The sequence below is a fragment of the Ictalurus punctatus genome, chromosome 24, assembly GCF_001660625.3.
Source record: "Ictalurus punctatus breed USDA103 chromosome 24, Coco_2.0, whole genome shotgun sequence".
NCBI classification, from domain to species: Eukaryota; Metazoa; Chordata; class Actinopteri; order Siluriformes; family Ictaluridae; genus Ictalurus; species Ictalurus punctatus.
The window spans coordinates 16,403,269-16,419,046 of NC_030439.2; the positions used below are offsets into that span (position 1 = coordinate 16,403,269).

General features: G+C 41.7%; 1 protein-coding gene across 5 annotated transcripts in view; it reads left to right on the forward strand.

Moving 5' to 3' along the window:
- Nucleotides 1-15,778, forward strand: part of LOC108257131 (histone deacetylase 9-B) — a 55,503-nt gene that overhangs the window by 26,594 nt on the left and 13,131 nt on the right. For all 5 annotated transcript variants that reach the window (XM_017454602.3, XM_017454603.3, XM_017454600.3 and 2 more), the window contains 3 exons: nt 7,005-7,139; nt 8,067-8,173; nt 13,480-13,602. In XM_017454602.3, coding sequence (XP_017310091.1) covers nt 7,005-7,139; nt 8,067-8,173; nt 13,480-13,602 — 365 coding nt within the window. The remainder of the gene's footprint in view (nt 1-7,004; nt 7,140-8,066; nt 8,174-13,479; nt 13,603-15,778) is intronic.

The following is a 15,778-nucleotide window of genomic DNA, read 5'->3' on the forward strand; positions in this document are numbered from 1 at the left end:
TTTTTCATATTTTATATTATTAACAATGTATTAATCTTTATAAAGCACATTATATCTTGTTATATACAGTTTCAGTGACATTTTGCTTAGCAAGGAAAACAAAACAGTGAAGTTATATTATGTATTTTGATTTAATATATGATACTGCATTAGTAAAAAAAAAAAGAAGAAAAAAAAAGGAATACTAGAATGTAACATCCAATAAGTTACAGTCAAATGAAAAAGTCTGCATATGCTTAGGACAAAATAAAGAAGACAAATAAAAAAAATTGAGTGAATAAAAACCACTTTTAGTTTGTTAGGTTTAAACATTAATCCTGAACCTGAACGTTAAACCTGTACCCTTATCTCCCATTCTGCATGTGGTGTAAAAATTCTCTAATAACTATTATAATAATTTTTTTTGTTCTAGTGTATTATAACATAAAATATAGTACTGTATAAAGTAAATGTTGTTATAGCAACATTCAATTTAAACGTCCTAACAATATATTGTAAACAGTGGTCTAGTTTCCTTATTTCCCAACCATGGGGGGTGCAAACTTTTGCACTCAAATATATGTTCCAGTCAGAAACATTGGAGTATAAAAGCTTTATGATATCCTCGAAAAGTTTATTGTAGCATCAATTCAATAACATTTTTCAATATCGCTAATCATGTTATATCACACAGCCCTATTAATAGCAGAAAGGCGGAGTCTGATTCAAGAGTTGCTGGGAACTCTTATCTGACTAAGCTAATTTATCGGAAGAATGACTCGCTCTGGCCGAATACTTTGGAGCTGACGGACATAATGTCAACCCTGAGCTTTGGTCCAATCACATTTCAAAGCCTTGTTTGCAAAGAAAGGTGACACTCAGGCCTTGGGTGTGATCATACCAAGATCTTTTACAGTACAGCTTCAAAAATAGGCCTGGTTTTCATGCACACACTGAATTTCAGGTTCCACAAAAAAAATAATAAAAAATATGCAGAGGGTCGTGTGGCTCACAGGCAGGAACAGTGCAACCCTCCAGGGGGGCGTTTCCTGCACTGCATCTGAGACCTGCGTGCAGCTCTGGCCCCCTCGCCTTTCATCCTCCCTCAATAACTCAGGTAACAGCTTTTTAAAGGGGCCGGCTGCTCACATTAGGAGATACAAAAACAACAGGAACGAAACAGAGAGGAAAAAAAGAGAAGAAAAGAAAAACAGTCCTTTTTTTTTTTTTTTTTTAGGCTTGTGGAATAATTTGTCTGCGCTGACAAGACGGTCTGCAGGACCACTTCCTGCAGCTCCGGTTTCAGGCAATAGATCAGAAATAGAAAAGATAGAGACAGCACGGCCAATTAAAACACGAAACACTTCCTTGGGGCGCTAAGTGCCCGGTTTTTACGACGGCAATCAAATTCCCGTAGGAGGCTCGATCGTGAGCTTGCCGTGTGTAACGCAATCAAAACACGCTCTGTGTGATGTATGCAAAGCCGAAAAGATGTCGAATGTGTGGAAGCGGGTCCGTATCTATGACTTGGAATGTGTGCGTGTTTTCATGAGGAACTCCTCCCCCACTTCCTGTCTGTCCTGCTCTGATTCTGGCTGGCAGGGGGTGAGGTGGCTGAAGAGGGGGAAACCGAGGGTGGAGGGAGGATCATAAAGGTAGCGTTTGTTCTCTGCCCTGCTCGGGACCCTGCATGGATGAGTGATTGACAGGTCGGAGGGGTAGGCGGAACGCTGGGAGATGCGGGGTTAGTGGGACGGGTATGTTTGTTTAAGTAGACAGCAGGAGGAGAAGGTAAACTGCTCTGCCCGAGCCCTGTATGTATACACTCTTAAATGAAGGCTGCATTACTAGTTAAAAATTATTCTAAAAGGATGTTCTTTTCTCCAGTAAAAAGCTTAGAGGTTAGCATGTTTGCCTCACACTTCCAGGGTTGAGGGTTCGATTCCCGCCACCACCCTGTGTGTGCGGAGTTTGCATGTTCTCCCCACGCTTCAGAGGTTTCCTCCGGGTTCTCCGGTTTCCTCCGCAGTCCAAAGACATACATTGTAGGCTGATCGGCATCTCTAAATTGTCCGTAATGTATGAATGGGTACACCGTCCAGGGTGTCCCCCACCTTGTGCCCCAAGTTCCCTGGGACAGACTACAGGCTCCCCGCGACCCTCTGTGGGATAAGTGGTACAGAAAATGAATGGATGGATTCACAGTGGTGTAGCAGGTAGCTCCAAGGTACCTGGTTCGTTCATGAGTTTAGGTTGGTGATGTTTCTCTCCATGTCCGTGTGGGTTTCCTCCCATCTTCCAATATATGCTAGTAGGTGGATTAGCTCAACTTAATTGCCCCAAAGTGTGCACGAGTGTGTGCACGAGTGTGTGCACGAGTGTGTATACACGAGGGTGTATTCCCTCCTTGTTCCCAGGGTCATCATTTTGATGAACTGAATGAATTTATGCTTGAGATGCAACTATATTACGAATATATAACCAAGAACAAGTGTCTTTCAGACACATACGGTATCTCCCGTGCTATCTCCATTGCATTCGGCTGATCGAGTGCATGATTGCGTGGTATTAGTTGCATTTGATCTACTGGGCGCGCTTATACATTGACGTTGACGTATGACGTTTTAGGGGTGGTCAAATTTATATCGACATTTTCTTTTCAGATAGACTGAGCAATGCGAACTACATACAACTTGGTAGTATATGAAAACTTCAAGCTCCCCCACACACCTCTTGTTTTGAATTCCTTCAGGGGCGATCAAGCCTTATTTAGGCCCCAAATTCGCACCCGCCTTTGGTCTTCTCAGTGCTTCCATCTGGATGCATTTTGAATTAAAAATTTCCCTCCAGAGGACCAAGCAGAGTTTGGTTGTCGCCTTGCATCATGCTATACAGATCTGGGGCGGGGCTGGGATGGGGTGGGGTGCTATAATCTTCTTTTTTTGCATAATTAATCACTAAATTAACATGTTGAATTGACAGCTCTATAAATAATATTTCCATCCATCCATCCATTTTCTGTACCGCTTATCCTTACTGGGTCACAGGGAACCTGGAGCCTACAGGGCACAAGGTGGGGGGACACCCTGGACGGGGTGCCAATCCATCGCAGGGCTCAATCACATACGAATTCATACACTATGGACACTTTTGGACATGTCAATCAGCTTACAGTGCATGTCTTTGGACTGGGGGAGGAAACCGGAGTACCCGGAAGAAACCCAGAGGAGAACACACAAACTCAGTAAACACAGGGCCGCAGCGGGAATCGAATCCCCAGCCCTGGAGGTGTGAGGCAACTCTGTTAACCACTAAGCCACCGTGCCCCCATAAATAATATCTAGTAAAGTTTCATTTTTACTACTAACATTAGCTAGCTAGCTAACTTGGGCTAGTCTGACAGGATTTCTGAGAGGATTCCTAAGACATAATGATGAATGTGTTTAATCTTGATGGCTGACATGAGCAAAACATTCTTTCAATCTTTCTGAGAGGACTGTAAGTCATCATATTAATTTTCATATTGTTTACTACTAACACTAGCTAGCTAGTTAACACGGGCTACTCGGACAGAATGTCTGAGAGATTTCCTAAGACGTATTCATAAGTGTTTAAAGTCTTCACAGCTAATGCTAGCTCGATGGCTAACATGAGCTGAGGTGACAGAAGAGGATTTTAATAAAGAGGATATTCATAATGATCGTTTTTACTGCTACTGCTAACTCTAAGCTAACCTGACAGAATATGTATTTGAAGATAGGAAGAAAAGACCACTGGAAAAAATAGAGAGAGATAGTGAAAGAGAACGAACGTTTGAAACAGTTTGAAGCACACATTATAACACATGATGGATTAACCACACTCAAGGTCTTTGCACTCAAGCACTTTGTATTCTTGGCTTTAATTTTTATGTGCAACTGCTCAGGAGAAGCTAAAAAAAGCTACACAGGTGCATGTGGGTTTATAATACGGCTTCCCGTTTGGTCCGTGCATGCCCGGGAGCCCCCAGTTCTCTTGTGTTTGTTTAAGGAAGTTTGAGTCGGGTTACATTCGAAATGCCCTGTAATGACGCATGCTAATGTAAATACCTCGGCCAGTACGTCGTATTTTTCCACCGAATTAAAAACATGTAAATCCTTCCCGCTAATTGTTGCGCAAATATTTTTTGTAGTATTTTTCTAATAGCCCTTATTCATCATGTGTCATTGAAAAGCCGTATAACAATATTTTGCCATAGCAAAGGCTCGTCCTCGAGCTAACTGCATCCAACTTTTTAAATCAAGTGTTTTTAATCAATTGAAACATTTTCTCTGAGGTAATAAGGCCGGCTAATGGTCGTTTCTCTTAATGAGCGTCAGCTCCACAGAGACCGGATTTTACAGTGGCAGTAAATCTGCCGGCTGGCATGGCTTTGATTCGGGTTTGATGATGTCGGCGTGAAATGTATGTGAATGAACGTTACAGACACTCCAGCGCTCATTCACATGGACATGCCTTAAGGTCTCGCCCATTTTTTCGCTTTGTTTTTGAGTTTTTGTGAATGAAGCAGAGACGTCGATGTAGATGAAAATGTAGCGGTTTTTCATGAAATGAAAATCATACTGTAGGAGTGATGCAGAATGCTGTGAAAGGGTGAGTGTGTGTGTGTGTTTGTGTGTATAACTGTGAGTCAGTGTGTATACAGTATATTTCGTATCCTCTATCATTGACATATCTAATGAATGCTCACATCCCACAGTGGGCGAGTCGAACACATTATAATCATGGCGTTTCCTGATGTGTGTTTACTTCCTGCTTCTTTGATGCCCACCCGCTGGTTGGCGTGTATGAAGGTGGCGTCTCAGAGACTCCCATTTTGCGTGCCTCGTGCTGATTCAGTAGAGTAAACTTAACTTAGTAGGAGGTCATGGAGTGGAACCGGGGGCACGGTGCTGTGTGACGAAAAGTGAAGGTGGGGGATTCCCTTCTTCTAGGCAGCCAACACATACAAACACACACTGGACGCACACACGGCATCTGTGTGTTAGTTTAACCGCTGCTACTGTAGAGGGACTGTGGTTGCCTGGCCGGCAGGTAGCGGACTTTTTCACTTAGAGCTCTGTTGCTCTGGACTAATCGACTCCAGATGAGGCAGCGAAACGATCCCTTCTATTTCGACTTCATTACAGCTGGGACGTGTCCCAGTGAGGCCTGTGAGCTCTCGTGTAACTCTCACACTCAGCTGAGGTTATGTACCTGTATTTGATTTGTTGCATGGGGCATTTATATGGATGACTATTTTGCTTAGATGCGGAAATAAAGAAAGATAGAAAATTCGGACTGAATTTGCAGTCCGTGAGTGGAATGAATATCAGGGACACGTGCAACTGGCAATTACGTGAAAAAATAAGATGTACACTTAGCCCAGTTGTTTACATTTTTCAGTTTAGGTCTTTTAACAATATAAATGGTCACAAAGGAGCCAGAGACAACAGTATCATGGAAAAACCTGGGCTTCTCAAACGGGCCTAAGAGTACCATCAGTTGGGAGGGTTTGTATTTGTATTTTTTTGTAGACAGCCGAGTGACTCGGCTGTTCGGACAGCCAGGGGGAGTACATTCCACCACCAGGGTGCCAGGAGAGAGAATAGTCTTGATGCATGTCTTCCTTGTACCTTGGTGAAATGTTGGGTCCAGTCGAGTTGTGCTAAAGGCTCGGAGGAAGCGAGGTGCAGAGCAGGGTGTTATAAGTGCTGGTTTTTAGCTTTGTAGGCAAGCATCAGTGTTTTAAATCTGATGTGGGCAGCTACAGGAAGCCAGTGGAGAGAGCATAGCAGTGGGGTGGTGTGGGAGGTTGGAAACAAGCCATGCAGCTGCATTCTAGATCAAATATTAGGTAATATTAGGCAAATACACATCATCATATGTAGAGAGTTTTTTTTTATTCCTGAACGTCAGCCACAGACACCAATCCAACTACATGGTGTTAATAGAAACATTATATGTCCTAGTTTTAGTAAAATTACATCTAGATTCAGGTTGAAATTTGTGCTTGTTTTAAATAATTATATTAGATATGAAAATAAACAACTCCTTATAAAAACACATTTGACTCTTTTTTCACCTGAAGCGACTTACTATTGAGTCGAGGAGACAAGCATTAAGGGTATTGCTTAAGCGTCCAACAGCTGCTGAGCCATCGCTGTCCATAGTGTGTAATTGTACACACATTTAATTCAATTAATTCCAGTCAGTTGGGCTAATAATAATTCATAATTCATAACTATAACAACAATAACAATAGTACAGGGTGTCCCAAAAGTCTCCATGCATAGGAGAAATGAACACTTTCATACTTAGTTTATATATATATATATATATATATATATATATATATATATATACAATTCCAGATAGCATTTAAGAATGCCTTTGGCAATAGAAGAGCGTATTGAAATATTTCTCATGTCTGGATGGACTTTATCAGGAAACGTGGCACATCACACACCACACTGCGGCCAAACTTATTAACAGATTCAAAAAGACTGGAAGTGTTGAGGACCAACAGAGAAGTGGACGCCCACGAACATCCACTGACGAAGGCACAACCGACATGGTTGGACATAGTCCTCTACATATGCAGTCTTTTGGGACACCACAAGTTCTGCCGCCCCTCTGGCTGTACATCACAGACCCAACTTTGAGAACTATTGCTTTAGACAACATGAGAATAAACCTTAAGAGGAACCAGACTCAAAAGGGAACCCGTCCTGGCAACTGATAGTGGCTTTATAAATCATCACAGTATACAGTCATGTAAAGAAAAGCCAACCAGTACTAAATGTGTTGAAAACATCAATACTGTTGGAGTAAATAGGAGTTCTGATGTTAACATTTTTCATCGTAATCATGAACCTCATATTTTAAAATGTAAACACCAACATTTTTCTGCTGGTGAAATCTCAAAACTGTGTTCTACAAAAAGGGCACATTCAGCATAGCACGTCTGTCTCATTCTGTCTCATCCCTCTCTCTTTTCGTCTCAGCATCTGAGCCTAACCTGAAGGTGCGCTCTCGGCTGAAGCAGAAGGTTTCTGAGAGGCGGAGTGGCCCTATCCAGCGCCGCAGAGACGGCAGCGTGCTCGTCACGCCACCTAAGAAACGCCCGCTGGATCTCAGTGGTGAGGAGCATCAGATAACATCCCTCTGATACACCACACGGGGAGAGCGTACAAACGCATGACATTAGGGCTAGCATGAAAACCAATTCACTACTGTTTCAGTATTAAATCCTCATGATGCGTGCGTAACTCACACATATCTCCCAGTCTCCTTAAGCAGTGTCACAGGAAATGTGACTCTGAGAAGGCTAAATTGGAAATCACGTTTGATATCATGCTTACGATAGTTATTACAAAATGAAGTGGTATTATATTTTAAGAAAGAGCTGATATGAAAGGACTCAAGAAACCCTGAGTCGTGTATAAACCAAATTTCCTTAACCTTTCCTTTAATTAGCTTTACATATCAGAGAAAGCTAGCGTTGATGTAGCATCACCTTAGCATCTAGTCTTACAGAATTCCTTCTTAAGTCTGACTTGCAAAGAGATCACGTCTAGTCTGTTTTCAAGTGGGATCTTTTAATGAAGGATCAGGTCCCAGATAGCACACAGACAACTAGCTAATTAGGTAAATTTCACCTCAAAAATATCCTACAGCTTTGCTGCTAATTGCTAAAAGGCTTGTTTTTTAAACAGTTTATTTCTGGAACCTTTGGCGTATTTATCTAGTTTGTGAGGATTCTGTGAGGATTCGTGTGTTACCGGCTAAATGATGCCCTAAAAAATATCGGCATTAATTCCCAGAGGAAATTAGTGTGATATTGGATGCAAGGAGCTAGTTAGCATCTTTCCCATTAGCAAATGAACTGCGTGCGATGTTGTTTAGATTAACACAAGGTATGTGTGCAGTCTGAGATGTTTTATATACAACTCCGACTTCAAAATAAAATGATTAACTCGTAAAATGAAGTTTCCTCTCAGAGCTAGGATTACAGTATTGTAGAACTAAAACGTTAACGTAATCCTGTCCTGTTTCTCTTCACATAGACTCCTCAGCCAATGACAGCTCACCCAGCTCTGGGCCCAGCTCTCCCATTGGCTTATGCAACAGTGAGAACGGCACAAACTACCAGGCCAGCCCAGCCCAAATCGAGGTACTGACCGTAGAGTAAAAGATGTCAGAGCTATACTGTTTGTGTTTTCTTGCAACACCAGCTTGCGTGCTTTGCTACCGTAAACTCTGAGCTCAACACCATAGGTTCAGCTCCATGATGCTTTAGCACGCAATGTGTTGTTTATGCGTGTTGGCTGGAGGCTGAGCGCTCAGCTAATGATCCATTGTTTTGGAGGGACTGTGTAAGTGTGGTGAAAGAGTGAGTGTGTGTCCTGTGTACTGTTAAACACACAGCATCATAAACAACACTATTAAACACGCATTGTGCTTCTCAGTGTGATTACATCAGAGCCCAGTGCTCAGACATCTGCTTTTCCTCTAACACACACACACACACACACACACACACACTCACTCTCTATTCTTGTCCTTTTCTCTTTCCCCATCTCTCTCTCTCTGTCTTTCCCTTTCCCTCTCTCTCTGTCATTCTCTCTCCTTTTCTCGCCCTTTCTCTCTTCCCTTTTCCTTTCTCTCAACACCTCTCTCTTTTCCGTTTCTCTCTTTCACCCATCTCTCTTTCCCTCTCCCTCTCTCTTTCCCTCTCCGTCTGTCTCTCTACTTATCTATCCATCCCTCTTTCTGTTTCTCATTCGCTCTCCATAACCCCTACTCTTTCTGTTTCTCACTCCACCTCTCCCTCTCTTTCTTCTCTCTCTCTCACACCGTCTGCCTTTTTCTCACGCCATGCCATCTCTCTCTTTCTTATTCTCACTCCGTCTCTCACTCTTTCTGTTGCTTTCTCACTCTGTTACACTGCCACCGCTGCCTCTCTTTTTGTTTTCTTTTTCTCACCCGATCTCTCCCTCATTCTCTTTCTCACTCTACCTCTCTCTGTTCCATTGTCCTTCTTACTCTATCTCTCCCTGTTTTTTCTTTTCTCTCACACCATCTCTCCCTCTCTTTTTCCTCTTTCTCACTCTGTCTCTTTTTCTCATCTCTCCCTCTACCTCCAGTCTTCCTTTTTCCTTCTAAGCTCCCTCCCTCCCTCCCTCCCTCCCTCTCTCTCTCTCGCTCGCTCTCTCTGTTTGATGTGTGTAGAACACTTTGTGTGTGTGTGTGTGTGTGTGTGTGTGTGTATTTGTGAGACTGGATCCATGCACATGCTAATGCCTGAGTACCGTGTGTGTGTTTGCGTGTGTGTATGTATGAGGGAATGTGGGCGTGATTATGTTCAGCTCAGAATGTTGTGAGTGACAGGTCCTTTCCGCTCTGTGCTGCGGTTTCTGGTCTAATAGCTGGTTGGGGGCTGAGGGGAATGAACGGGGGCCTTCTGGGGGGCGGCAGTTCTGTGAAGTTCTGCCCAAGCATTTCCTCATTGGGCTGCGGGCCAGCATACGGGGCAGAGAAGGACCCCCGGACACAATGGAGTTCTTTCTGCGGCTCATCTTCACACGCGGCCCCCCAGAGACGGCCTGTTTGTGTTTGTCTGCCATAATTCTGCAGTGAAACGCAAGCAGGGGCGGCCCTGTGACAGGGTGTGTGAAAGTGGGTGTGTGTATGTGTTTAGGGCTTAATTGCTATCCCAGGCGCTGGGATCTGTAGACCTCCCAGGCTGCTGCTCACACACTTGTGCACATAAACACACACACATACGCACTTATAAACAGACTTTTGGTATGATATTGACACAACCACACAGTCGTTTCGCAGAGCTTCCTGTTTGTCTAATGGAGCCCTGGCATGAGTTTTGTTACATTAAACTTTCCTTTTCAGTCCCTGGGGGTTTAATAAGAAGGTGAAACCCAGGAGAGAGGGTGTGTATGTGTGGTTGTCCAATTCATTTCAAACTTGATGTATAGTTTTCATTTTAAAAGTGCAGTAGAATAGCAAACATTAGCAGTAGCTTTACACCGTGTGTTCATATCACATAACCCACAGAGGGGGAAATTTCTGATGCTTTCTTAAGTAAAGGAGGTAAGATCATAGTTTTAACTTTATAGTGGAGTATTTTCAGCAACATTCCCTTGTCACTGATATTCAGCACAATTTCTTACGCAGCCTGGAATGTATGCAAAAATCTGCCATTTTCAACTTGTATCATCTCCATAAAGAAATATTATGATTTAAACCCCTCCAACACATAGTTTGGCCAAATCCCAAAATCCAATTCACTATACATGCTCACTAGATACAGTAAAACATAATGCCGTCACAGAACCTACATATATGCACATTATATGTACACGTGAAATAAAGTAAAAAGATCATAAATGTAGTGTAAATCATCTACTATTACTAATATTATTTCGTATAATGATAAGAAAATCTAAAATGATTCATTTAATTGGTAACACTTTAGAATACAGATCCATCATTAACGATTAACTACATAGGAAGAAATGAATAAGAAATGAATAGTAAGTAATAGCACACAGATGAATGCGTTAGTTCACTATTAGCTAATCGATAACTACTATCTTCTGTCTTTCATGCCTCCCGGTTACTACACGCAACCTTGTGGTAACCATGGACAATCGACTGTCCTTTTCCTCTCACACTGCTAATCTGACACGCTCATGTCGATTTCTCCGTTACAACATCAGAAGGATGTTTCCATGTTTATCCATACAGGCCACTCGGGTGCTGGTTCAGTCTCTTGTCATTTCGAGACTGGATTACTGCAACTCACTCCTGACAGGTCTTCCTCTGAGCGCCATTCGACCTCTGCAACTGATCCAGAATACAGCTGCATGATTTGTTTTCAACCTTCCGAACATCTCCCACACCACTCCATTGCTAAGCTCCCTCCACTGGCTTCCTGTAGCTGCCCACATCAGATTTAAAACTCTGATGCTTGCCTACAACGCCAAAAATGGACCAGCACCTACTTACCTCAAATCACTTATCACATCCCGCACTGCACCACGCTCCCTCCGAACCTTTAGCATCTCTCAGGGAACAAGGAAGGCATGCATCAAGACTCTCCACTGTTCTGGCACCTAGGTGGTGGAATGAACTTTCTCTAGATGTCTGAACATCTGAGTTACTGGTGGTCTTCAAACGATTTCTAAAGACCTACCTCTTCCAAAAGTACTTAAATTATCACTTTTCATTAAAAAAAAATTGTCTGTGTGTTGTCGTACTACATCACCCCCCAACAGAGTTTTAAGAGTGATGGTATTTTTAGTCCGTGACCTAGTGAGCCAGTATCTGGATATATTTATTGATATCTCTATCAATAAGCACTTCTGTAAGTCACTCCGAATAAGGGCGTCTGCCAAATCCCATAAATGTAAATGTACTCAGAAACGATATTAATAACTATTATTTCTTTCATGCCTACCAGAGAAGTACTAAGAAACTATGTACAGTTTCCTAATTAGGAAGAAACCACTACTGTTAACGAATAGACAAGATTGTTTACATAATCAATTGGTAATAGCAGACTTATGATTTGGGTAAGCTGTTAATAATTAGTACATTTAATCATTCCTCCTAGAGAACTATTTACTAACTATGGATCATTATAAAGAAATGGCTTTTTAAAAGCACATCTCGGGACCTTACTCCCATGGCCAATTTTCCCGTGGTCATAACTTTGAACTTCACTCTTATTTTGTACTAATTTTTTCCACATTATTATTAATACTTAAATAAAGGGAAGACCGCTTAAGTCCACACTTCTCACTGAATCACTAGAGAGTCATGGAACTAGAGAGCCTACTGGAACACTTCAAGTCATCAGCCGTACCCCAAACGCCAGACCTATACAGTGATTTATTTATTTAACGTACCTCACAGAAATATATGGTTCTATGTAAGTCTTCTACCTCGTGGTCTCTACTTTAGGATTAGGTTTTGATTTATAACTATTATCATGGTAGCCCACTAATAATGACTGAAGTGTTACTACAGCCTTCCAAAGAAATGACTAATTATTTGGAACCGTAGTCTAAAGTGAAGATCATGATAACTCCCTAATAATGACCAATAGTGTTACCAAATCCTTCAGAAGGAATTACTCACCAAAACCTTACAAAAGCTGACAATGACTTCAGTGTTCAGTTGAACGTGATATTTATTCATCATAACTGGGGGGGAAAAAACGCATTATTTTTAGTTTTTTTGTTTCCGTGTACATATTTGCATATCGGTAATCACTACATATTAAGACTCAGACTTAATCAGTTCATGTTCCATTCAAATACTTTATTAATTCCAGTACATCATTGAACTAGTTGGAGTGCACACATTGTAGAAAGTCCACCAGCGTGGACCTTGAAATTTTGAAGGATCTGGAGAGATTCTGTATGAAGGAATGGTTTCAGATCCCTTGCCCTGTATTCTCCAACCTCATCAGGCATTATAGGAGAAGACTCAGAGCTGTTATCTTGGCAAAGTGAGGTAGCACAGAGTACTGATGAAAAAGGGTGCCAATAATTGTTGCACACCTATATTTAACAACGATATGTTTTTTTTTTTTTTTTTATAAACCTGTGCAATTGTTTGATATCCATGAGCGCAGCGTATTTTTGTGCATTTTTTTGAACAAAAGATCAAAAGGATAAACAATTTTTCACAGCATATTTACCAAGAGTGCCAATATTAATGGAGGGCTCTGTATGCCATCTATTGAAAAAAAGGCCATAAATAACATGCAAATAAGTGACAGAAGGATAATTTATTCAAAATGTTTTGGAAATTCGACCAGTATTTCATCAACCCCAGGGTGTACCTATACTGGACTCGTAAAGTGGATCCCAGTGACCCTCTTCATAATATATATAAAGTTTTAAAATAGCTACCCATACACACACACACACACACTCCTTCAAGAGAAGGAGACACAGTCTGGATGAACCGGCTAATTTTGAGCAGGCCGTCTGACTACACTGTCTAAATCTATCACACATATAGCGTTTCATTATCCGAGGCCATGATAGGAAAAGTTCCTTTATGGAAAGATGTGAAACACTAGCACCATCCTGAACATACACACTAGTGCGTGAATAATATATATGAAAGTTCCACAGACAATTATATACTGATAAAGCTGTTTAAATGGTCTACTGTAGGAAAACTGCATTCATAAATGTGATGCTATTATAAACCAGAGCATGACTGTGAATGATAATCTGCAGCCTGTGCTAGAAAGAAACCAGCCCCAGTACTCGACTTCATATCATTCTGTGTATTTTTACACATGGCTGTGAAACAATAGTTGTGTAAAATGCCAAAAATCGAGCGTAAGAGAAGGCTTTCTCAGAAAGCTGCTTGTTTATAGCAGCCAGTCCTGAATATTACTGCTTGCTTGTTTAACCATATCTTTCTCTTTCTCTGTTGCAGAAGTATTTGCCACAGGGGGGAATTCTGAAGGCAGACGGCTCTCTCGCTCTGTTGAACCTCTACACGTCACCTTCCCTTCCTAACCTCACCTTAGGCCTCCACTCCGGGCCTTCGCCAATCAGTGTGAGTTATCTTCAGACCTCTTCAGTAAAGAGAATGAGATGATATTAGATAATAAGAAACGCATCATAGAGCGGCGCTCAGAGATTTTGACCATAGTTCAATAGGACGTATCATCTTGAGGCATTGTCTTGTCGATGATAGTTATCAACCGGAGGGAAAAAAATGACCACATACAGTACGGTTCCAATTACTGTGGAGCTCTTAAAAATATTGTCAGCATTCACCACATTCAGATAATGTAAGAGTCATGTTAGCATAGAATATGCAATATGCTAAGCATTACCTGTTAGTATGAACAGAGATTGTGTGTCTATGTAGATAAACTTAGCAGTGGCCGGGACACTACTGGAGCACTACTTTGCCATCTATTTATAGTTTTATCTCAGAATATGTAATTGTACCATGCTCTATGTCAGTGCATGTTGTAAGCTCACCAAATGTGACGAATGTGTCAGTGGGTGCTCAAGCCACCTTGATCATTCCCCAATCCTTCAGATGCTGGCCAAGAGGATTTTTACATTGGCTACATTTGAATCGCGTACTGTAACAGTACTTACTGCATTCGATTCAGTACCTACTGCTCGGCTGTTGATACAGTATGTACTGTTTGGTATTAGTGTATAGCATGAATACAATCCGGACACATTACATCCACCATCTTGGCCTTGTCATGTGACTCGCAACTTATCATGTGACCCACAAAAAAGAGCAGACTTGACATGTGACTCACAAAAAAGAGCCAACTTGTCATGTGACTCACAAAAAAAGAGCTGACCTCTCATGTGACTCACAAAAAAAGAGCAGACTTGTTGTGACTCACAACTTGTCATGTGACTCACAAAAAAGAGGTGGCATTGTCATGTGACTCCCAACTTGTCATGTGACTCACAAAAAAGAGTCGAATTGTCGTGACTCACAGAAAAGAGGCGGCATTGTCATTTGACTCACAACATATGTGACTCACAAAAAAGGGCCGACTTGTCGTGACTCACAAAAAAGAGGCAGCATTGTCATGTGACTCACACAAAAGAGCCGATTGTCATGTGACTCACAAAAACGATGCGGCGTTGTCCTGTGACTCACAAAAACGACGCGGCATTGTCATTTGACTCTCAACTTATGTGACTCACAAAAAAGAGCCGCCTTGTCGTGACTCACAAAAAGGAAGCAGCATTGTCATGTGACTCACAACTTGTCATGTGACTCACAAAAAAGAGCCGTCTTGTCATGTGACTCAAAAACGACGCGGCATTGTCATGTGACTCACAAAAAAGAGGTGGCATTGTCATGTGACTCACAACTTGTCATGTGGCTCACAAAAAAGAGCCGACTTGTCACGTGACTCAAAAAAATGACACGGCATTGTTATGTGACTCACGACTTATGTGACTCACAAAAAAGAGCCGACTTGTCATGTGACTCACAAAAATGACACGGCATTGTTATGTGACTCACAACTTATGTGACTCACAAAAACGACACGGCATTGTTATGTGACTCCCATCTTGTCATGTGTCTCACAAAAAAGAGCCGACGTGCTGCCTTCTGCCATTTTTTATTCTGACGTGTCTCCACGTGTCTCGCCTACTCTTTTATAAATACTGAGAATTCGGACATACTGTACTACTCCTTTGGCGTACTGCTTTTCACCTACTGTATAGTAGGGTAGTAGCGATATTGGGACACAGCCCTTTATGCTCTGCATCTGTTTTTTGCACATTGTAGTGAGAAGTTAATACTATAAGAGTTAAGTTATGCACATGTAGTTAATACCAAAATTGAAAACCTCACGTTGCCAAAATGCACAAGATGTAACTATGAACAGGATCTAAGTAGCCTGGGGGTTGTGGGGTGGTGTTTGCCAAAAACAAGCCCATTTAAAGGCATGTGTTTAAAGGCGGTGGTCTAGACAGCTAACCCCATCTCAAATTCTACTCAAGAAAATCTTACAACCTCGGAGGCGTGAACTACACACGTAATTTTAGTCATCTAAATCGAGTGCCCATAAAATCATCTTATGTATGTGTGTAACCTGACTCTGAATACAAGGAACTTACTCTGTATAAATATTGATGGCAACTCTGAAAACAAGCTTAAAGGTGCTTATGGTGCTGACCATATGGTTATGCACAATAGTTTTGTTGTGTCGATTTGAAAAGGATAGAGAATGTAATTT